At 41.3% G+C, this 21,587-nt stretch overlaps 1 protein-coding gene across 4 annotated transcripts; it reads left to right on the top strand.

Moving 5' to 3' along the window:
• Positions 1 to 569: 569 nt before the first annotated feature.
• On the top strand, positions 570 to 20,499 carry LOC133402399 (anoctamin-9). 4 transcript variants are annotated; one of them, XM_061676045.1, is made up of 24 exons: positions 570 to 916; positions 3,307 to 3,381; positions 3,905 to 4,027; positions 4,130 to 4,266; positions 4,572 to 4,621; positions 4,701 to 4,759; positions 6,211 to 6,290; positions 7,230 to 7,364; positions 7,438 to 7,531; positions 7,597 to 7,657; positions 10,050 to 10,132; positions 10,250 to 10,354; positions 11,257 to 11,421; positions 11,490 to 11,526; positions 13,895 to 14,006; positions 14,092 to 14,149; positions 14,242 to 14,339; positions 14,430 to 14,626; positions 14,705 to 14,857; positions 18,640 to 18,787; positions 18,872 to 18,994; positions 19,117 to 19,210; positions 19,319 to 19,431; positions 19,705 to 20,499. In XM_061676045.1, the coding sequence occupies exons 1-24, from the start codon at positions 896 to 898 to the stop codon at positions 19,727 to 19,729; spliced, it is 2,346 nt and encodes a 781-aa protein (XP_061532029.1). In that variant the 5' UTR covers positions 570 to 895; the 3' UTR covers positions 19,730 to 20,499. The 4 variants fall into 4 exon arrangements, with proteins under 4 accessions (XP_061532029.1, XP_061532028.1, XP_061532031.1 ...); XM_061676044.1 differs by having other exon boundaries at positions 3,899 to 4,027; XM_061676047.1 differs by lacking the exon at positions 10,250 to 10,354 and having other exon boundaries at positions 3,899 to 4,027.
• Positions 20,500 to 21,587: the final 1,088 nt, after the last annotated feature.

The raw sequence follows: 21,587 nt of genomic DNA, 5'->3' as shown, positions 1-21,587 counted from the left end.
ATACTGTAATATAATTAAAACGCTGGGATGATTTTGATTTTATAATTACAAAAATCGATACTATTACATATACATACATACATATATATATATATATATATATATATATATATATATGACCGTTATTATTATTTTACCTGATCTACATATGACCTGGCCCATGTGTCTGTCTGCAAAAAGTGTGTAAATACTGGGGTTTCCTATTCAGGGGTCGGCCCTGAATAGGATAGGAAGCGGTGTAGAGAACGGATGGATGGATAAATACTGTAATATAATTAAAACGCTGGGATGATTTTGATTTTATAATTACAAAAATCGATACTATTACATATACATACATACATATATATATATATATATATATATATATATATATATATGACCGTTATTATTATTTTACCTGATCTACATATGACCTGGCCCATGTGTCTGTCTGCAAAAAGTGTGTAAATACTGGGGTTTGCTGCCACCTAGCGGCCGGCGCGAGTTATTCCGCCTCATTTGAGTAGGAGGCAACAATAAATGCATTCCATCGCACCTGAGAGGACTTTAATCGACGGCACCGAGCAAGGCTGCTGTGCTCTGTGTGGCGCGAACACACCGCCCCCTCGTTCGTTCGAGGCGCTCCACTTTCCATCGACGGAAGGGGGCGGCTCGTCAATCGCGACGGCAACAGGTACAGTCGCTCCGACATTCCTCGCAACAACAACGCAGGAGGACTACGGAAGTTACCTGCCAGATCACAGGAACTCGCCGCAGGCCCGAAAGGACGCGGAGTTACCGCCGAGGAGAGTGAGGGGCTTTTTCTTCCCCACCGCAATTTATTTTCTTATTTTTTTTCCTTTTCCCCCCCCCCCCCCCCCCCCCCCTCCAATCCAATTTCTGGCTGCTAATCATGTCAGGGCACAGGAGGCAGGTAAGGAAATGTAAACCCTTCGCACTCCTCCCGCATTCTATAGCTCCGAGCAGACGCAAGATGCACATACGCGTGGCGTTACCGTGCGTCGTTTGGTCGCTGCAGGCAGGCTGTGTTTTCCTGTGACACCCTATTCGGGCTTTCAGCACCATCCCAAACGCATGCACGCATGCACGCATGTTGACGTGACACGCCATCTCCCGATACGACCTCATAGCCGCTGCAGTCGAAGTGCCACCTGGCATGAATTCGCATCACCATTAGGTACACTTAATCCAACACGAGAAGTGCAATTAACACTAAAAGTCTTCCTTTGTAAAGATAACGCTGCTGCTCACTTTTGATTGACACTGTGAACAGACTGTTATTGTGAATGTAGATGCACTGCTCCCTATTTGGATGACCTTCCTACAGCCACTAGAGCAGATTCAAATGTTACAACCACTGTGCTCCTCATGGGTGCAGTTTGCAGTTGCAAACTGCAACCAGAAGAATAAACGTTAAACGATTACATCTGTGACCGTATTAATAAAAAGGGAGCAGTTCTTAACTGCCTGGGGGTTTCTGTGCACAGAATACAGGTCACAATTTGATTTGGATCATATTGTGTGTATTTATTGTAACCGAATTATTGTTTAACAACTCTTCTGATACAATGTTTCTATGACAAATGCACTGAATGGTGTTGTTGCCATTCACGCTGAAACGAATAATAAATCATAAAATAGCCAGTTTGAACCAAAATAAATTGGACAACATTGTGACTGAAGCTCGCATGGAGAGTGCATACAAAAAGTCTACACACCCGTGTTTAAATTCCACGTTTCTGCGATGTACTGTATAAAATGAGATGAAGATAAATTCTTTCATAACGTAACTTTTCCACCTTTAATGTGACTTAGAACGTGTACAACTCAATTGGAATTTTAAAGAAATCTTTTCCAGAGGGAAAGTAAAAATAAACCATTGAAATCATTTGGTTTCACTCGGGTGCACACCCTCGTATAACTGGGATGTGGCTGTGTTTAGAATTAACCAATTACATTCAAACTCCTCTCAAATGGCTGCCAGTTAAAGTGCCTCAGATTAACGCCAAATCTCAAGGCGTTCTAGGAGGCTTTTCCTGACATTTTCTGCTTTCAAGCAGAAGCCTGAAGATTTTGTTTGTTTGTTTGTTTGTTTTTTGCTACTACTGAGCAACCACATTAGTTCAATTGTCTTAGGGTGAGAGGTGGGGTATACCCTGGACTGGTCACCAGTAGGTTTGGGGCATTCTGTATTCGGTACGCTCGACACGGTGCAATGCAAAGTTGTGCACGCTTTCATTTTTGCACTCGGGGCAAGTTAAATGAGATGAAAGTAAAAAAAGCGCAACCCCCTTCAATACAGGATACAAGCTGACTGGATGTTTCGTTTGCAAAACCACGCATACAACAAGCCTGACTGTGTTCCTCCCCAAAAAAGGAGAGGCAAAAACAAGAGAATGTTGTGCTGATGTAGTTTGTTTTGCTTAAAATTGTGAGCAAAATATAAAGGATTGCATTGTCTTGTAATTCTGACCAAAGCATGCATTGGGTCTAGTGAACCAACATTTCCAGCCACGTATTAGACATACTGAATTTGCTTCAGCGCTACACAGGTAACACCAGCGAAACAACAAGTGTCTCTTGAGAATGTTTTTGAACACACCTACCTTGGCACATAAGATAAACCTACAGAGACAATAACCAGCACAGTGGGAGGATTGATTGCGAAAGATTTGCAGCCCTCTTCTGTGATTGAATCTGTGCGGCTCGGTCGACCCGCGTCGTGTGTGCCCCCGCTGCGCGCATTTCAGCCACGTTTTCATTCCGAACCTCTCTGACTCTTGCAACAGTTGGCCCAAGAGTCGGAAGGTTGGTCACGCCCGCATCCGACTGCGCAGGCGTGACCAATCGACCTCACCCGCGATGAATCCAATTGATTATTGTGAGCCTTGCGTCGGTGCACCCAATGGAGTGACATTGTGTTGTCATCTTGTTGGCGCGCAGTGCTGTGTGGAATGCATCTGTGAATAGCGCCGCGTGACACTTTGAGAGTGCACATGCGGCCGCGTGCGCCTCAGTCACGTTAGATTAACCTCGTCCAGTGACAGCGGTGAGTCAGGATGGCCGCAGAGGGTTGATCAACACGGGCCTTCTCTCTCACGCTCACAAACACACACACACGCGCGCGCGCGCACATACCCGGTGAGGGCTCAACTGGATTCTTGGCTCGATAGTGATCTTTCTTCAGAATATGTCAGTAATCCGTGAAATAAAAGCGCCGTGCTTCACTCACACATTGCTGTGTTGAAAAGGAACTGTTCCCCAACTAACTATTGCATCGCTTGTTATTGATCTGTTCAATAGCCCAGCATAGAGCTACTGGAGTTAATGGGAGTTGTTAGAGAGAATGGCAATGAACAGATGTCACTCCCTCCTTTGGTAAGTAAATTATAGGTTTCATCTCAATTTACCGCAGGGATTATTTTCAAAACAATATTAACGATCATTCGAATATCTTTTACTATGTCATTTCAATTTGCTTAATAACAGGGACATGGGATTGAATTGGATTATATTTATTTGACCGTGTTTCTATTCACCGGGCATTTCATTGGGAGAGCCAATAGAGCTTTCTGCCTTTTTAAAGGTTGCAATGCTTGGGTTGCCTTGTTTGGCTACTTAAATGGACAAAAAGGTGTGCAGTTCTGCACCACTCCAAATGGTCGCCAAAATAAAACGTAATTGTTACATTGACAGTTTCTATCGAAACCTGTTTTCTTTTTTTTGGGATACAGTTTTTCTGTTGGATCTCATTACAACGTTTGCCTAATGTTGTGGCCAAGAAGCATCAACAGTATCCACAAGAAGGAACTCGCCCAACTTAATGATTGTTGTTATGCAATCATGTGTTTCTGTTCAGTGCAAATGATTACATTGATGTTTTATTGTTTTTGAGATACAGTACAGCCCCCTCTCATATGACTATGTCCTGGTTGCAAAAACGAGAGAGCACGTGGATCGAGAGGCCATCAAGAAGCAAATTGAATTCATTGAGGAACTGAAAAAGAAGAATTTTAAAGTCACAGTGAGTGTGGAATTAGAGATCTGTCCCCTCATGTACCATTTAAACAATTCTGTCTTCATGTAACACTTGAGTGACATCATATTTAATCTTTCCTTTGCGTAGAAAATTCTAGACGATGACCGAGTCTTCTTTGGCATGCAAGCTCCTGTAGAGGTTTTTGAAAAGTACAGATACCTGCTCAAAGTTTCCGATGCCTGTAACTGGAGCTCGGACCAGAACAACGTGCCTCTCAGCACCAGGTAAAACTGTCTGCCTTTGTCACCATGAATTAAATGATGATACGTGACTGTTGCAGTACATGTGACAATTTGTTTGCTGACTTCATGATATCATAATATGTACTTGGATCAGAGGTGTAGCCCTCAACCCTGCATAGCCAGGATAAGTCTGTTTTGGCAACACGCATGTGATACAGAGAGTGTGCTTGTCGGTGGCAAATTACAAATTGTACAACTTTAGGGGCGTGTGACTTTAGCGCTCGTACTGTATAGTTGTTCAAGGGATGGTTGCTCTTCTAGAGATATACTGTGTGCACTTCCTGCAGGATAAGGGTTGTCCACTTCATCTTGAATCACACACCTATCAGTTCAGGAGGTAAGGGACTTTTCATACACTGCAAATCCTCTTTGACGATGGGGTAAACCAATCTTGAATCCTCTGTTAATCTTGCCAGAGGGTCTGCGAGAGCTCATGAAGATGAAGGTTTTCGAGGCGAGGTTCTGCCTGCATGAGGTAAAAACCCAATTGTAATTTATGACGCTGTCATTGATTTAAAATCGGAGAGCACGTTGTTGGCCGGCCACACCAAAGTCTGCGCTGACGCCAACCCCCCGACCTGACAAAAAGCCTTTAATACTTCACAAAAGCAAACGACTGTGCTTACATCATCTTCCCCAAACGCTTTCTTTCTTTCTTTCTGTCTTTCAAAGGTCTTCGCGCCATGAGTCATGCAATAAATAAAACAATGATCTGACTACGCAGTTTAATAGACAGAAAATAATCGGCATGACCTTATGCTCGTGGCTGACCAGCTCCTTCTGCATCGAAGCATTATGGAAATTCATGTTGAGCAAAACAGGCCGACTTAGTTGCATCTATTTTTTATTTTTTTTTGGTCTAAATAAAAAAAAAAACATTCCGATTTTCAATCTTTAGGCAACATAATGCCCCATGGTGAGGGAAGAGGCAGAGTTTTGCAACACTTCTCAGTCAGTTGAGCATTCAAGAGAGTTAATAGATTTGTTCTGAAGCTAATTTCAACACTTTAAATTGGTTAATAATCGATCAAAATAACCTGAAGTGGAGACAGACCAGTCGTATCGGTTTGCGAAAAGCAATATTAAATTGACCCTTTTTGGACATAGAAGGTTTCCACCCGACAGCGACAATATATAGATCAACTTAAATTACCCGAGGTAAACTTAGTTTTATTAGCAATTTTAAGACTTGGGCAGGATTTTCATGTTTAACAGTTGCTTCTGTAGAAAAAGGTACCTGAGAAAGGCAGGTCACACGCGAGTGGTCCAATTAAACGCAACAGAGAGGGAGCGCTCGTAATACTGTTAGCCGCCGTTATATATCAGCGTATCGCAGGCCACCGAAGTGTTTTGCTCTCCTGTAGAGAAGTGTGAAACAACTTGGCAAAGGTCCTTCCAAACAATAGACTGCTGCTAGTAAAGTTCACCAACAGCAGTTGTCTGTGAGTCATGAAGTGATGTCTCCATGCCAGTGAGTCATCCAGTAGTCATCCAACTATTCAAGTGTAAGGGTTGGATTTCTTCAACCTTGCGCCTCTTAATGTCAGGAGCTTTTCGTCACAAGATTTACCACTGGGGAAGTGGCAGCAAAATAAACACACGCTAGTTACAGGGGGGGACCGTGACCGACTGGTTAGAGCGTCTGCCTCACAGTTCCGAGGACCGGGGTTCAATCCCCCGGCCCCGCCTGTGTGGAGTTTGCATGTTCTCCTCGCGCCTGCGTTGGTTTTCTCCGGCCAATCCGGTTTCCTCCCACATCCCCCAAACATGCATGGTAGGTTGATTGAAAATTCTAAATTGTCCGTAGGTGTGAATGTGAATGTGTGTGTATATATATAAGGCAATATCGTCAGTGTGTATAGATGATGCGATCCTTACTGTGCGCTCTTATTCTCTTCATGTTGCCGCTCCGCTTTACCGGTTCAGAAAAAGAAACAGCGAGAGCTGACGGAAAGCTGGGCTCGATGGACTGCTTGTTTCCAAGGGCAACCCATTACTGCCGTCAGGTTTGTGTGCAACACCTCTCCACATGCTTCGACTTGTCTACAAATGAAGTCTTTGCGGCCATATTGTTTATCATTTTTACCCTTCTGTGAAGTACGTTCAAGTGTTCATCTCATTAACGGCGAGTGTGTTGTCCTCATTGTCATTGTCCAAGTGACATTGTTTGGAGTAATTATTAAAAAAGAAACTACTTAATGCCTATTTTAGATTGGAGCTGGGTTCCCTAGGGTTCACGCTGGTAAAAAGAAATAATGTAGCAGGCAAACAAGGATCGTTGTGAGCTAAATTGTATAAAACGTCATGCTGACAAAATGGTGTCTCATGTTGCAGCCCACAGTGAGAATAAGAATTTACACGCACATGTACCTTACAGTGGAAATGTCCCCCTTAAAAAATAATCTGTAGCCACTGTAAAAGTGGGGTGTCACAAAAGCAAACAATATCTGCTTCAAAGTCACTGTTCAGAAACCAGTGTTTTTGGTGAAACCAACCTACTACTGCTTACTAGAACTGAAAGCGGTAGAAACAAACTTTTTTTTCTTCTTTTGGTCGGTTTCGGTGGTCATATTATCAAATAAGAACATATTCTGTGGGTTTTGAAAGACTAGTTAAAACGCCCTTAAACGGTCGGCCATATGCGCTTCCATTTAGATGGCAGAAGGTCCAAGAAACCTGAAATAAAGTTGCGTTGCGCATACCCACCTTTTGCCATCCATACAACAGAATAATCATGGCTTCCTGCGAGTGTATCATCTTGGTGTTTCAATTCAACCCACATTTCACGCTGAGGAAGTCCATTTGTGAGAATTGAGACAAGATCGTATTCATTAATTTTGTGCCGTTTTTGTTGGGTGGTTTGCGCTGAGGTCTTTCTCATATAAAATGGGCTTGGCTCAACAAAGGTTGCGACACAGTGCTTTAAAGACACCTTGTGTTAATAGGAACTACTTTGGGGAGAAGGTGGCCTTGTACTACCTGTGGCTGGGCTGGTACACATATATGCTCATCACTCCAGCTCTCATCGGGGTCATCGTCTTCCTCTATGGCATTGCCTTCTTCAACACGTCGCCCCTCATGTAAGATTTAACTCGACCCCTGACGTTTGGCGCCAGCCCTCGGTGAACAATCCAAGTGCTTGTTGTCCTGTAGAAAGGAGGTCTGCGATGTCGATTTGGTCATGTGCCCTCTTTGTGACAAGAGATGCAAAGTGTGGCTGCTGTCCGACACGTGTACCTACGCCAAGGTAGGTCGGAGCGTCGGCTTCCAAATGTTTTTTCTCGAGTCTCACTGCTGGTTTCGCATCCGCAGGTGAGTTTGCTCTTCGACAACAATGGCACGGTGCTGTTTGCCATGGTAATGGCAGTATGGGGTGAGTCGAGTGTCCTTAAAACGGTTTTCTTTACTTGAAAGTGTCAAGGAAACAACTTCAATGAATTTAAAGTTTCCTGCCAGGGAGTCTTGAAGCCAGTGAAAGCGTCTTACAGTCCCGCTCACCATTATTGGCACCCATGAAGTTTAAGTACTAAATGTGTGGTATATCTCCTGAAGAAAATTCATCTAGTGAAACAACATTTTTCTATAGAGAGAACTTGTATTTGTTACAAAAGACCAAATGGTAAACATTTGATGGACAGATGATACAAAATTAGACATTTTTGGCAATGCACACAAACGGTGTATTTATGATGAAGCCTTTAAGGGAAAGACCAACATGTCAACAGTCAAGCATGATGGAGGATCCATAATGCTGTTGGGCTGCTTCGCTGCATCTGGTACTGGAGGCCTTGACTGGCATCATGAAATCAGAAAATTATCAAGGGATTTAAGATGGTAAATGTCTGACTCGGTGTAATAAAACTGGGTTTGAGGTGAAGATCATTGGCCCTCCATCAAGACAAAGAGCCGAAGCACAAATCCAAAAGCACACAGGAATGGTTGAAATGGGGGGAAAAAAATGGCCTGTTTTAAAATGGCCAGCAATGAGTCCTGATCTCAGTCCATTTGAAAATCTTTGCGGGAGCTCAAATCTGCCATTGGGCAAAAGAAGCCTGCAAATGTTCAAGGGTTTGAACAAATTGCAAAGGAAGAGTGGCTGAAAATACCACCTGAGAAGTGCAAAAAGCTTATAGATTGATGCAAGAAACGTTCGGAAGCTGTTATCGCTGCCAAAGGGTGTGCAACCAAATATTGAGGAATGCCAAGATTGCTGCACATGCTGATTATTATTTGGTTTTCCTTTCTTTGAAATTACAATATCTAAGATGAAAAAAATATATTTGTTAAATTACTTGGGACCTCCAATGAAAAGATCCTGATGATATAAATTCGGTGCACTTATGCAAAAAATGAAGGGGTGCCAATAATCGTGAGCAGGACTGTACATACTTTAGCTGTATTTTGGATGTATTTTTGTAGTGGCGGGCTGCACGTTTGCTACCTCGGCCATTAGTGGGAATTTACGTGACTTAATCCACAATTTAACCTTTTTAAACCCGAATTCTCCCCATCAAAACAAGTGCATGCATTTCATTCCTTAGACCTCTCTGTTATGTAATATGTATGATTGTTTTCAGTTATGTAGTGAAAATGGAGGTTATATACTCAGCAACAATTGCTGCCAGTGGGAAACATCATAGACAAACTACAGCACGACTGATTCTGACCAGACTAGATCGGCATGGCATCACACAGAGGCTGAAATCCAAATAGATTTAAAAAAAAAAAAAAAAAAAAAAAAAAAAAAAAAAAAAACTAACATCCATATATTACATACTGGAAGCACTGCGGCCAAGAGAAATGTTACGAAATGAAGAGAATTGACTGTTGGAAATAAATGAATAGAATTTCATGGAACAAATATTAGATTAGTGTTCAAGCCAGCAGATAAGGCCTTGTTTTGTGGCTGTTAAGAAATTCCCCTCACTACTTGCTTATTTATCAAAGTCCAAACCATGTGCTCTTGAGGGTGGTCGAGCAGCCATTTATAAACATGATTGTCTTTCCATTTTTCTTTTTTTTTTTAAATGTTTTTTTTTTTTTAAATGTTTTTTTTTTAATTTTTAATTATTTTATTTAAAAAAAGAAAATTTCTTTTATTTTTTGAAAGTTTGCACTCTTTTCAAAGATGTGTTCTCTATTTTTATGGATGCATCCTGTTTACTTAAGCAGTACAATATAGATTCAGCGAGTGACTGTTGGTCTAATTTTATTTGAGCAGCCATATGAAGAGTACACTACTAGGAGGAAGTGCAGTCTGCAAAAGTAACAAAGGCGCTACATACCATACATAAAAGGGCAGGGTGAGCGAGAAAGATAAAGAAGCCGTTGAGGGTCTAAAAGGAGAGCACGGACGTTGTAATTTAGCTTTTTACTTTGCACTGAGGACGTAGGCCCTCCGATTCAATTTGCAGTTTGACCCGCTTCAAAATATTTCCCTCAATGTGGTTGTAACTCAATGAAATGTAATTATGAAAACATACTACATACGGTAATGTATTAACAGCCCATTCCAGCACAAAACATGCAAGTTAGGTTAACTAAATACTGGTGTTGGATGTAAGTGGGGATGGTTGTTACTTGTTTGTCTGTATGTGCCCTGCGATTGGCTCCAGCACACTTGTGACCCGAGTGAGAAAAAGCACTATAGAAGATGGATTAATGACTATATTAACAATCCTAAAGTACCCATAAGAGCTCAAATCACACGGGGGCATTAAGGTTTTGTTGAATAATTTCTTTCTTCATTGCTTTTATTTTTACAGCCACACTGTTTTTGGAGTTCTGGAAAAGGCATCGAACTTCCTATGTGTGTGAATGGAAGGTGTCTGATTGGTGTGAGGAGGAGGTACAATCAATTACCTTACTATTTGTTTTGGCCACATCTTCAGTATTAGACTAATTGTGTTCATTTCTCTTCACGTGTGCATATGTTTTTTTTTTGTTTTTTGTTTTTTGTTTATAGGAGGAACTAATCTTAGAGATTGTCAACGATGTTAACTGCAAACCTAAAAAATTCAAGCACTCCTATTTTCGCAGCACTCTTGTTTTGATCTGTGTCACAATCATGGTGGGTACTTGGTCTTTTCCAATAAAATCACAGAGATTCACTGTAAAGTCTGCTCCAAGTTGCTCGTTGAAGATAAAGTAGTTTGGCTTATTAATGGTAGAACGCACAGTTGTGATATAAATCGGTGGTCCCCCGACTTTTTTTCCACCATGGACCAGTTTAAAATAAAGCAATATTTTTGATAGACCAGAATAGAAACAAATAAAAAGAATGATTAAAAATACAACTCAGCATCACGCTGAATGTATTTGTTGCAGCAAGTCGGAGCCTTGCGCCGGTTTTTCTTCGAGCTGGTCCCAAATTTGGGCTAATGGGAGACGAGTATGTTACTTTTAGGTGCAGCCTACTCTGTAATTTAGTTTTGCTAACTTGTCATCGCAGCAAATCACACTTCACCAATATAGGATGTGGAATATTGAAGCTAATTGTTAAATGCTTTCCTGGAAGTTTCTTGGAAGACTTCCTTGCCTTGTCGTCTGCGAACCTGTTGCCAAGCACTAAGCAAAGCGAGCTTCTTGCATCATAATTACCTGTAGCAATAAACCCATAATTTCATCAGACTGCTGATTATTGTCTTTTAAATACAACTTTTTTTTTTTTTTCTCGGAAGTTGTAGGCTCGTCTTTTGTCTCATCGCTTGGCCTTTTCCGCTTTCCGAAGAAGCTCTTAAGTTGTTTTTTTTTTTTTAACTCATTTTTGCTACCTTGTGAGCTTACATTTTTACTACTGTAAGCGAGACAGAAACGAGCGGTTTGACATTTACAGAGGCATAGATGGAGCACTTGATTTTCAAAAGAAATCCTCTTTTAAGTCCATCCAGTTCAACAATGAAATATTTTTGGTTTAATCTTTGCGTGGCCCGTTGGTTGGGGAGCGCTGATCTAAACGATGCGTTTCCACAGATACTGGTCATCATTGGTCTGACGCACGCACTGGTGGTGTTCAGGGTGATCGTAGCGGTGCAATTGGCCGAGGGATCATGGGAGTTCATGAGCACGCATTCCAGCAGCGTAGCCATGATGCTGGGAGCCGTCCTCCATTACCTGATCATCACCGTCATGACCAGGGTACAAAAAGTCTTAAATGCATATTTTCTCTCTCCTCTGTGTGGCTGCTCACGCCTTTATGGTTGCAGGTCAACAGGATCGTGGCCATGAAACTCTGTGAAATAGGTACAGTATGCCAGTCACTATTACTTCAGATCCGTGTTCGTGTACAGTACTGTGCAAAAATCTTAGAGTACCATTACGTTTTTTTTTTTAAATGTAATCCTGCTAAATGTAAACGTTACTAATACTTAATTCCCGTATCTATTTAGTACTGTTTTGCCCTGTCTTAGTAAAGTGTGTGACAAATTATCATTACAACAGCAAAGCTTGTGGTGCCACATTTGGGGCTACATATATTTTTTTCTAAACATAATTGTTTTCAGGATTAGAAAAGCTGTTTATATTTGAGCGACAGTCCAAACAGGTTTGAAGAGTCAGAGTTAAAGAGCAGAAGGTGAGCCAAATTTAGTTCCCACACACATTCCTGCACTGAGCAAAACAAGAGTGTCACACACACAAAACACAAAGGGACAACGCAAATGTCCGTTTATATTGCCGTATAGTGAGTGGCGTGCAAACGATAGACGGACACTAGCCTGAGGTGACAGCGAAGTGATCAGTCTGATCTTGAATTTGGAAAAGGCTCAACACGATCTGTCACAAAAAAACAAAACGTTTTCAAGTCATCTGGCGTCTGCCCACGTAGGATAGGAGGGCTGTCAGTCAAACATGAAACTGACACACTGCTTACTTGCAGCAGAGCAGCTTGGCAACAGAATGCGGGGCCCACAAGTCCAAGATCCACGTGGCCCGCATCCACTGTTCCAGGCACACATCAAAACCTTTCCTTTTTTTTTTTTTTTTTTTGGATTAAATGAGAAGCCTGTGAAGAGACGAGACTTTTCTCACGGCGACATTGGCGCCCGTCTGTGGGTTCAGCTCGCGGATTCGACCGAGAAAATAGTTCTGTCCTTTTCAGGGAGCAAAGTATCTCTATGACATGAAGGTGTGGTCACGAACAAACAATTAGGTGACTGACTTTGAGTGAACTCTGGAGCTGGGCCACCACTTTATCAGTCACGTGAAACGGCAGGTGACCGCCAGCGAGGAAGCTCAGTGATGCCAATGAGAGGCTGGTTAAGGCTTAGCACGTTTATTTATTTCAAAGGATGCCCACGAGACCCCAAGATTTGGCGGCATGTTTAAAAAGAGTTGCATGTTGTAAACCCATATGGAAACATGCACATTAGAACTACTTGCTATTCAGACCCTGGACACATTTTTATTTGGGGAATGACAAAAACAAGTAGCGAAATATGTTTTCTTAAGAGATCTAAAAAGCTGGTTATTTTTCTTCTCTTTAAAAACAGTTGTTTTCTCACTATATTTCTTGATATTTTATAGATTTAGACCTGAGTAAAAATGCTCTCGAAGGAGCCTCGTTTGATGTCCAGTCGGCCAGACCAGTAAAATCATAGCATAATTAATCAAATCTAATATTAAGTTGCTGTTTTCAATGCAAAGCAACACAATTATATGAGGGAAAACTCAAGATTTAAAGAACCATCCTTTAACCAAACATTATGAACAACCTCAGATTTCTTACAATGTACAATTTGCTTGAGTTTATGATCTACATGTGGCCTTTATATCTGATCACAGTGATTGCATATAAAGGCAACATATAGTATGACACTTTCAAATTCAATCAACTTGTGAAGGTGTAGGAATTATTTTAGCTCCATTTTTCCACGTGCATAATAATTTGCAAAACCGAAATGGTCTCCCGAACCATACAAACAAAATGACAACTATTTAATATCTTGAAGCAAGAAAGTTATCACTTGCCCTGTTAATGTACACACTTTATACACTGAGTGTGCATAAAAATGCATCGATAATATTGGAAGGATGTGGTCGATACGCAATTTTTCTATGACACACAAGATGGATCATCATAGACCGTAACCACCAAAGTTAGCCGTCTGCTCTCTCCCGCTTCCTTACTTCGTAGCCGCCCGCCTCTTTGGCTTTCTCTTTCCTACGCACATTCGAGGCCTCACAGACAGTCGGAAAATATCGAAGACCCGACAGATAACGGCAGCGTCGTTGATTGTTTGACGAGAGCAAAGATATGAATACATTGCAGAATGTACAAATAATACAGAAGGCATATTTTCATTAACTTCGCCAACGTAGCTTTGTCTTTTGCCACTTTCTCGTCATTTCCAGCCAGAAGTTGCTCATTCAACCGATACAAATCCGTTATAAATTCACGTTTGTCCAGAGTGTTAATGACTTCAGCCTTAATTGTACATAACACCGAGTTTAAAATGAATTTTCTCTTGGGGATCAATTCCATTATCCTTTCATTTGACCAGTCTGCATCAAATAAAGAAAATAATCACGACGGCGATGTATTTAAAGCATAATGGCTGTCTCTGTACTGGATTAATACCTCCATGTTCATAAGAATGATGTCTGTGCCCAGAGAAAACCAGATCATTTGCTGCCACTGAGAGGAGTTTCACCGTCAAGATGTTCACCTTTCAGTTCTTCACCTATTTCTCCTCGCTCTTCTACGTAGCCTTTTTTCTCGGCAGGTAAGAAACTCGACAGCAAAACCGACTGAGCGCATTAGACTGCACTTTCCCTAACGACTGTTTATGTTTTGACTTGAATAAACAGGATCAATGGTCATCCAGGTCATTATGTGCGTATTGCGAGTAAATGGCGGTTAGAAGAGGTGAGCAAGCGTGCTACAACTACATTTTTCTTTGGCGTGAGCATTTTTCATTTGCATATGTTGCATATATATATTTCCATCCATCCATCCAGTGTCATCCCAGCGGATGTCTCACAGACCTCTTTATCCAAATGGCCATCATAATGGTCCTGAAGCAAACCATTAGTAATGTCTTTGAGTTCACCGGCCCGTACGTATGACGCAGTCGCATATACATACAGTACACACTCTCCAACAGTGTGTCCCAAATAGTCGTTTTTTTCCCTCCCGCTGGCATCAGGTGGTTTGGCAAGTGGTTGAAGAGGAAAAGAACTCACAAGCTTCAGAGAAAATGCGCCCACTGCTACCTAAAAGAAGAATCTCAGGCTAAACACGGAGCTGCGCTGTGCGATAACTGCAAGCTGCGCGACTGGCTGAACAACTACCGCCTCAATGACGTGGACTCCTTCAGCCTCTTCAAAGAGTTCCTGGAGATGGGTACATATCGTCTGAAATTCAACAAAAGTCATTAGTTGGCTGCTTTGCTTGATTTACTGTTTTTTTTCCTCCATGCAGTGATCCAGTTCAGCTTCACCACCATATTTGTGGCAGCGTTTCCTCTCGCGCCACTGCTGGCCCTCATCAATAACATTATTGAGATTCGCTTGGACGCCATTAAGATGGTCACCCTGGAGCGCAGAATGGTTCCCAAGAAGACCAATGATATTGGTGAGCATTGCAATGATGGAGAACCGAGCTGATCTGTTAAATATGCTCCATGGATGACTGGGACAAGTTCCCTCTTCTTCATTTTCCAACGGCTATGTTTTGAGAAGCCCACACAATTATTAATACCCTGGCCAAATTTATAGTTCAAGAATTATTGTTTGGTAAATGCGTACTTTCTTCGATGGAGAACGCCACAAAAGAAGGTGTAAAGTGTAAGAAATTGTGTTCAGAGAGGAATTTTCTGAAACATGCCCTTTTAAAAAAGACATTTTTACATTTTGATGATAAGTTCCCTTTCACACTTGTCTTGGGCCATATCTAATCTGTCTAAATACAGCGGTGCCTTGAGTGAAGAGTTTAATTTGGTCCATGCATGACCACGCTTGTAACTCAAAACACTCATGTCTCAAATCATCTTCCCCCATTTGAGAATAATGAAAATGCGATTAACTCGTTCAAGCCTCACCTAAAACCTACCAAAAAAATTGCAATGTGTTTTTTTTTTTTAATAATAAGGAAGATAGCACTTTATAACATTGTATGTGTTCAAAAATATATATATATATATATATATATATATATATATATATATTGTAATCACACAATTAAATAGAATGAACCAGTTTGTGCATCATGATTCATTCATCGCGGCTCCTTCTGGTGTGCCTGACTTGGCCATGCGGCGGCAGGATAATGCAGTCATGCAAAAAAAAAAAAAAAAAAAAAAAGTTTCACTCAACTACTGTTAGTAAAAGTAATATCAGTCATTTTTCACTGAGGATAAAGAATGTATGCCTGTGTGTATTGTTCAATTGTCTATCTACGTGTGTTGCTGCAACATTTGTGTTCAAATATCCATTCCTTAAAGCGTTATAACGCCGCCACTTAGATCTCATTCGTTAGCCAATCTATGGGTTTCCCATGATGTGTTAGCATTAAGCTAGCGGATTTAAAGGCCAAGTTATGTGGTTGATTTAAATATACATGTAATTAGCTTTGTTTTATGTTTATTAGTTTGACAGTAAACTTTCACTGTGAGTGGCATTAAATATCTTATTATCTGAGTTGAGTTCACTGCCACCATGCAGCACTTGTATGTCAAATTTTTGCTTGCAAGTCACATCAATAAATAGGCTGAATGATGGTTTGTTACTCGAAAAAACCCTAAGTCGGGTCTCTCATATCTCACTTGTACCCCTCTGTATATGTATTAATTGTATACAGTGGGTAGGGAAAGTATTCAGACCCACATAAAATGTTCACTCTTTGTTATATTGCAGCCATTTGCTAAAATCATTTAAGCTAAAATCACAGCACCCCACAGGAAAAAAAACGGAATTGTTGAAATTTTTGCAGATTTATTAAAAAAGTAAAGTATTCAGACCCTTTGCTGTGACACTCATATTTAAGTCGGGTGGTGTCCATTTCTTCTGATCAACCTTGAGACGGTTCTACACCTTCATTGGAGTCCAGCTGTGTTTGATTATACTGATTGGACTTGGTTAGGAAAGCCACGTACCTGTCTGTATAAAACCGTAGAGCTCACAGTGCATGTCAGAGCAAATGAGAATCATGAGGTTGAAGGAACTGCCTGAAGAGCTCAGAGACAGAATTGTGGCAAGGAACAGATCTGGCCAAGGTTCCAAAAATATTTCTGCTGCGCTTAAGGTTCCTAAGAGCACAGTGGCCTCCATAATCCTTAAATAGAAGACGTTTGGGACGACCAGAACCCTTCCTGGAGCTGGCCGTCCGGCCAAACTGACCAATCGGGGGAGAAGAGCCTTGGTGAGCGAGGTAAAGAAGAACCCAAATATCACTGTGGTTGAGCTCCAGAGATGCAGTCGGGAGATGGGAGAAAGTTCTAGTAAGTCAACCATCACCACAGCCCCGCCACCAGTCGGGGCTTTATGGCAGAGTGGCCCGACGGAAGCCTCTCCTCAGTGCAAGACACATGAAAGCCCACATGGACTTTGCTTAAAAAAAAAAAAAAAAAAAAAAAAAAAACACCCGAAGGAATCCAAGATGGTGAGAAATAAGATCCTCCGGTCTGATGAGACCAAGATAAAACTTTTTGGCCTTAATTCTAAGCGTTATGAGTGGGGGGGGAAAGCAGGCACTGCTCTTCACCTGTCCAATACAGTCCCAACGGTGAAGCATGGTGGTGGCAGCATCATGCTGTTGGTGTCTTTTTCAGCTGCAGGGACAGGACGACTGGTTGCAATCGAAGTAAAGATGAATGCGGCCAATTACGAGGACATGCTGTACGAAAACCATCTCCGGAGTGCTCAGGACCTCAGACTGGGCCGAAGGTTCACCTTCCAACAAAAGACAATGACCCCTAAACACACGGCTAAAATAACGAAGGAGTGGCTTCAGAACAACTCCGTGATTGTTCTTGAATGGCCCGGCCAGAGCCCCGACTTAAACCCAACTGAGCATCGCTGGAGAGACCTGAAAATGGCTGCCCACCAACATTCACCATGCAACCTGACCGAAATGGAGAGGATCTGCAAGGAGGAATGGCAGAGGATCCCCAAATCCAGGTGTGAAAAACCTGTTGCATCATTCCCAAAAACACTCATGGCTGTATTCGCTCATAAGGGTCCTTCCACTCAATACTGAGCAAAGGGTCTCAATACTTATGGCTGTGTGATATTTCAGTTTTTCTTTTTAATGCTGCAAAAATTTCAACAATTCCGTTTTTTTCTGTCAATATGGGGTGCTGAGTGTACATTCATGAGGGGGGGGGGAGAACTTAAATGATTTTAGCCAACGGCTGCAATATAACCAAGAGTGAAAGATTTAAAGGGCTCTGAATACTTTCCGTAGCCTCTGTAGAATAGTAGAATTGTCTCGTGTTAATGCTGCATTTCATCAAAATTGTCTAACAAGCATATTAATACTTTTCAAAATGTAAACAACAAGGAAAACCACATTTTTAAATAAAATCTCCAATATGTCCCATTTTTCCATTAGAACATATTCTGGACTTAAACTGTCTCTTTAGAAGTGTTGCCACAGTTACCTTGAAAACGTACTTTAGTTACTTTACTGATTGCTTGAGCTTCAAAGTAACTTAGTTTACTTTAAGTTAGAAAAAAGTCATTTTTTTTAGGTTTCGGTTTTGCGGTCATGTCAAAAATGAGGGATTGCCCGAAAGACTAAATGCCGTTGACTTTTTAGCGCAAATTGAATTGGTCTTACTTTATGGTTATGACTCCAAGTTGACCGAAATCTATTGCACTAAGCAGCCAGGATGGAGACACCTGAACTACTCTTGTTGCTAGCCAAAGACTATATTGCAACTATTCAAAGTGTACCTTCAGGGCCAATCATATTTAGAAGCGGCGCCATACTGCTACTGGTATTTGGGCCATTGATTCTCAACGTGCGGTACAGGTGCCACTGGGCGTACGCGAAAGAATCGCTGCTTAAGTACTGTACATTTCAGGTGTATTTAACATTTAAGGTCAAGCATTTACATTTTAAGTTAAATCCATTTGCATTTAAACATTTAGGTACAATTCTATTTACCTTTTTTGTTCGCAGTACATTTGAATAGAACTGTTATTTAAATCATTGTTTTTCTTAATGTTGTGTTAATGTGTGGTTTACAATAATATTTGTAATAATGTGGTTTTATGTCACATTGACACTTGGGCTTTATGCGCAACTGCATTTTCATGTTGGTCATGATGGTGGTATTTGGAAAGCTAAGTATTTTGTCTTTTAGGTGATACTTTGTGTACAAAGTTTGAAAACCACTGTTTGCTTTTCCTCAGGTGTGTGGATAAATTTGTTGGAGGCTATCGGCGTCTTAGCTGTCATTGCAAACGGCCTCGTCATCGGCGTGTCTTCGGACTTCATCCCTCGACTTGTGTACCGTTACCGCTATGGACCTTGTGTCAACGGCACGGCGACAGATATCGAGTGAGCATGTGTTATCTTTCAAAAGAAACTTTCAGCGCGCTGCGTAATATATTTTGAATGATTTGTATTTCTGTTTCTCCCAAGTTGCATGGTTGGCTACATAAACAATACTCTATCCATTGCCACCACGGATAACCCGGAAATTCGCAAAGAGTTTTCCCCGCATCAGATGGAAACTCCTAATGGAACGAATGTCTTGTCCTGCAGGTTTGTTCTCCGTTGTCACGCGCACATTTTGAGTTATTGCTCTCTTCGGAATGCACCTTCTTTGTTGCCAAACTTTAAAATGCGTTGATTGGGAAGGTGACATTTGCCGCCCCTCTCCACAGCTATAAAGACTACAGGGACAGTGAGGACTACAACCTTACTCCACAATTCTGGCTTATTTTAGCGGTGCGCTTTGCATTTGTCATCTTGTTTGAGGTAAGCTTCGGAACAACGGGACCAAACGCGTTACCGCTAACTGACTTGGCGACATATTGTATATCACATCGTCGACCCTTGAGAAACTGATGTCATCTCTACTTGCAGCACATTGTGGTCATATGCAAATTTATCACAGCCTGGTTCGTACCAGCCGCGCCCATGCGGGTCAAGAACGACAGTCTCTTTGATAAATTCAAAAGGCTCAAAGAGGAGCTCAGGTAAGATTTACTCGAGAGCTTGTAGTCGGCCGAGTGCTCTGTGCTTTTGTTAAAAATTGGAATGCAAAATGTTAAAATCACTCCTTATCATGGATTCACACGTTGTCACCGTTGGGCGGAATCCTCGCTACTTTTCAGGAAATCATAGAAACGCCGTCTTGCTTCAGTTGCCAAACAAAACGCATCGCTGGTATTATAACTTATATTGCGATCGCATACCGTTGCGCACCATCAACACAACGCAAATCTAAAGCCGAATTGAATTCTCCACAGGTCGTTCGAAGAGAGCCAGCGCTGACGTTTTGCTGGAGAAAAATGGAATGTGAACTCAGTGTTGCCTTGTGCATTGAAAGCGTCCCAACGATCACAGTTGAGTCGAGTCAACTTCCAAGCCATTAATCACGTTGAAGTGTTCAGATCGAGAGCTCCGACTCGCCATCTTTTATAATGGCTGTGTGGATTCTCACATATGAAATGAACAGGTGTATTCTTGGACGGAACAGGTGTCCGCTCAGTCGTTTTGCTGTTGTCTACAATGAGATTGTTGGCATTCTATTGTAAGAATGCACTGAATGTTTTTTTTTTTTTTCTTCTAATTGATGTGTGACTTTTATTGGTGGTTCTCACCTTATGATAATTTATACTGCTGGTCCAAAGTCTGTACTGATACGATTACAATGTTGCCTTATGTTGTGAAAGGCTTTGCGGTAATCACCGTTCTTGCAGGGAGACTGACAGAGGGCATAGAAATGTTGTGCGTCGTAATGTTTTATAAGAATAAAAGAATCCTCACAGAAATGTTTGCCTTGAGTGTGACGGTTAAATGTGATCAAGCGAATGCCAAATTACACATTTTTGAGAGCAAACAAATGCATGTAAATCTCCTTCTGCCTGATTATTTTACATCAACATTTACAATGGTTTGTCAGTGTTATTTGGATGGATTCGCTTTCTGGCTGACCTCATAGATAAAGGTCTGCTGGCGGTTATGGTGAGCACTTCACTATAGTAATCAGGATCCAGTATATTTCTCACAAACACGCTAATCAATGAATGAAAGGCTCATGTCTCAACAATGAATAAATATTTTTAAAAAAAAAATGTGTGGATTTTTTTTTTTTTTTTTTTTTTTTTTTTTTTGGGCACACTGTTTACGTAACATGAAGTGTGAGTAGTGAATGAATAAATCAAAACATTGATCAGCAATACTTTTTTTTGTTGTAAAATGGTCATTTAAATTGAGAACGTTGAGGAGCGAACCATTTTCTGATTGACGCTGTCCGAAACGTGTTGTGATTATCGGTTGCACTGGATTACTGGTTATAGCATGTCTGCAATCCATGTACTTTATATTTAAGCTTTTCTGTACACGGTACTCTAGATTGTTGCTGATCATGCCTGTCGTGTTTTTAAATGTCAGATCCCATTTATTTGATGTGTAGTATACCTTTAAACATCCTTTGAGTCAATTTGCTATGACAGCTATTGCATTTCATGCAGTGGTAGGGTTAACCGAAATACAATTAAGGTAGTTAGTTTGCTCAAGTAGATTTATTTATTTTTTGGTAAATATTTCTGATGATATTTTTAGTTTTACTCCCTCCATTTGAAAACAGATACAATACAGAATGTGTACTTTTAACTCCTTATTTCGTCCAAATAGGCTTGTTAGTTTTTCAATGTCTACGGATGATGATACGACACAAGAAAGGTGCAACAACCGGAGATAAATAAAGTCAAATGCAACTGGGAGTTGATTGATTGGAATGTTTGGGACTTGAACCAGGGAGCGTTAATAACGACGCAACAGATTCAGAGAAGCAATATACTGTATATTCCCAATCCTTGGTCCCTACTTTTTTGTCTTTTGACTTTTACTTCAATTATTTATATGAAACTCGATTTGATGCCGTACTTCTACTTTTACCAGCGTCCTATATTCCGCAAGTGTCTGTATTTGTGCTTCAGTAGAGCGTGTGAAACCTCCGATTTCATGTGTTTCCGCTGTGGAGGCGCGCTTGTGCCGTGCTCTGGCGTCAGTGGACGTCCACTACTGGAAGGCAGGTGAAAGACCACGTGACAATGCGCAGCCAATAGGGAGAAGGCGTGCTGTGTCTCCAGGTGCACGTGTCCGACGGCTGCGCAGTTCACTCAGT

Source organism: Phycodurus eques, chromosome 5 (genome assembly GCF_024500275.1).
Source record: "Phycodurus eques isolate BA_2022a chromosome 5, UOR_Pequ_1.1, whole genome shotgun sequence".
NCBI classification, from domain to species: domain Eukaryota; kingdom Metazoa; phylum Chordata; class Actinopteri; order Syngnathiformes; family Syngnathidae; genus Phycodurus; species Phycodurus eques.
The sequence above is the reverse complement of the archived record's forward strand: the minus strand, read 5'-3'. Positions and strand labels throughout refer to the sequence as shown.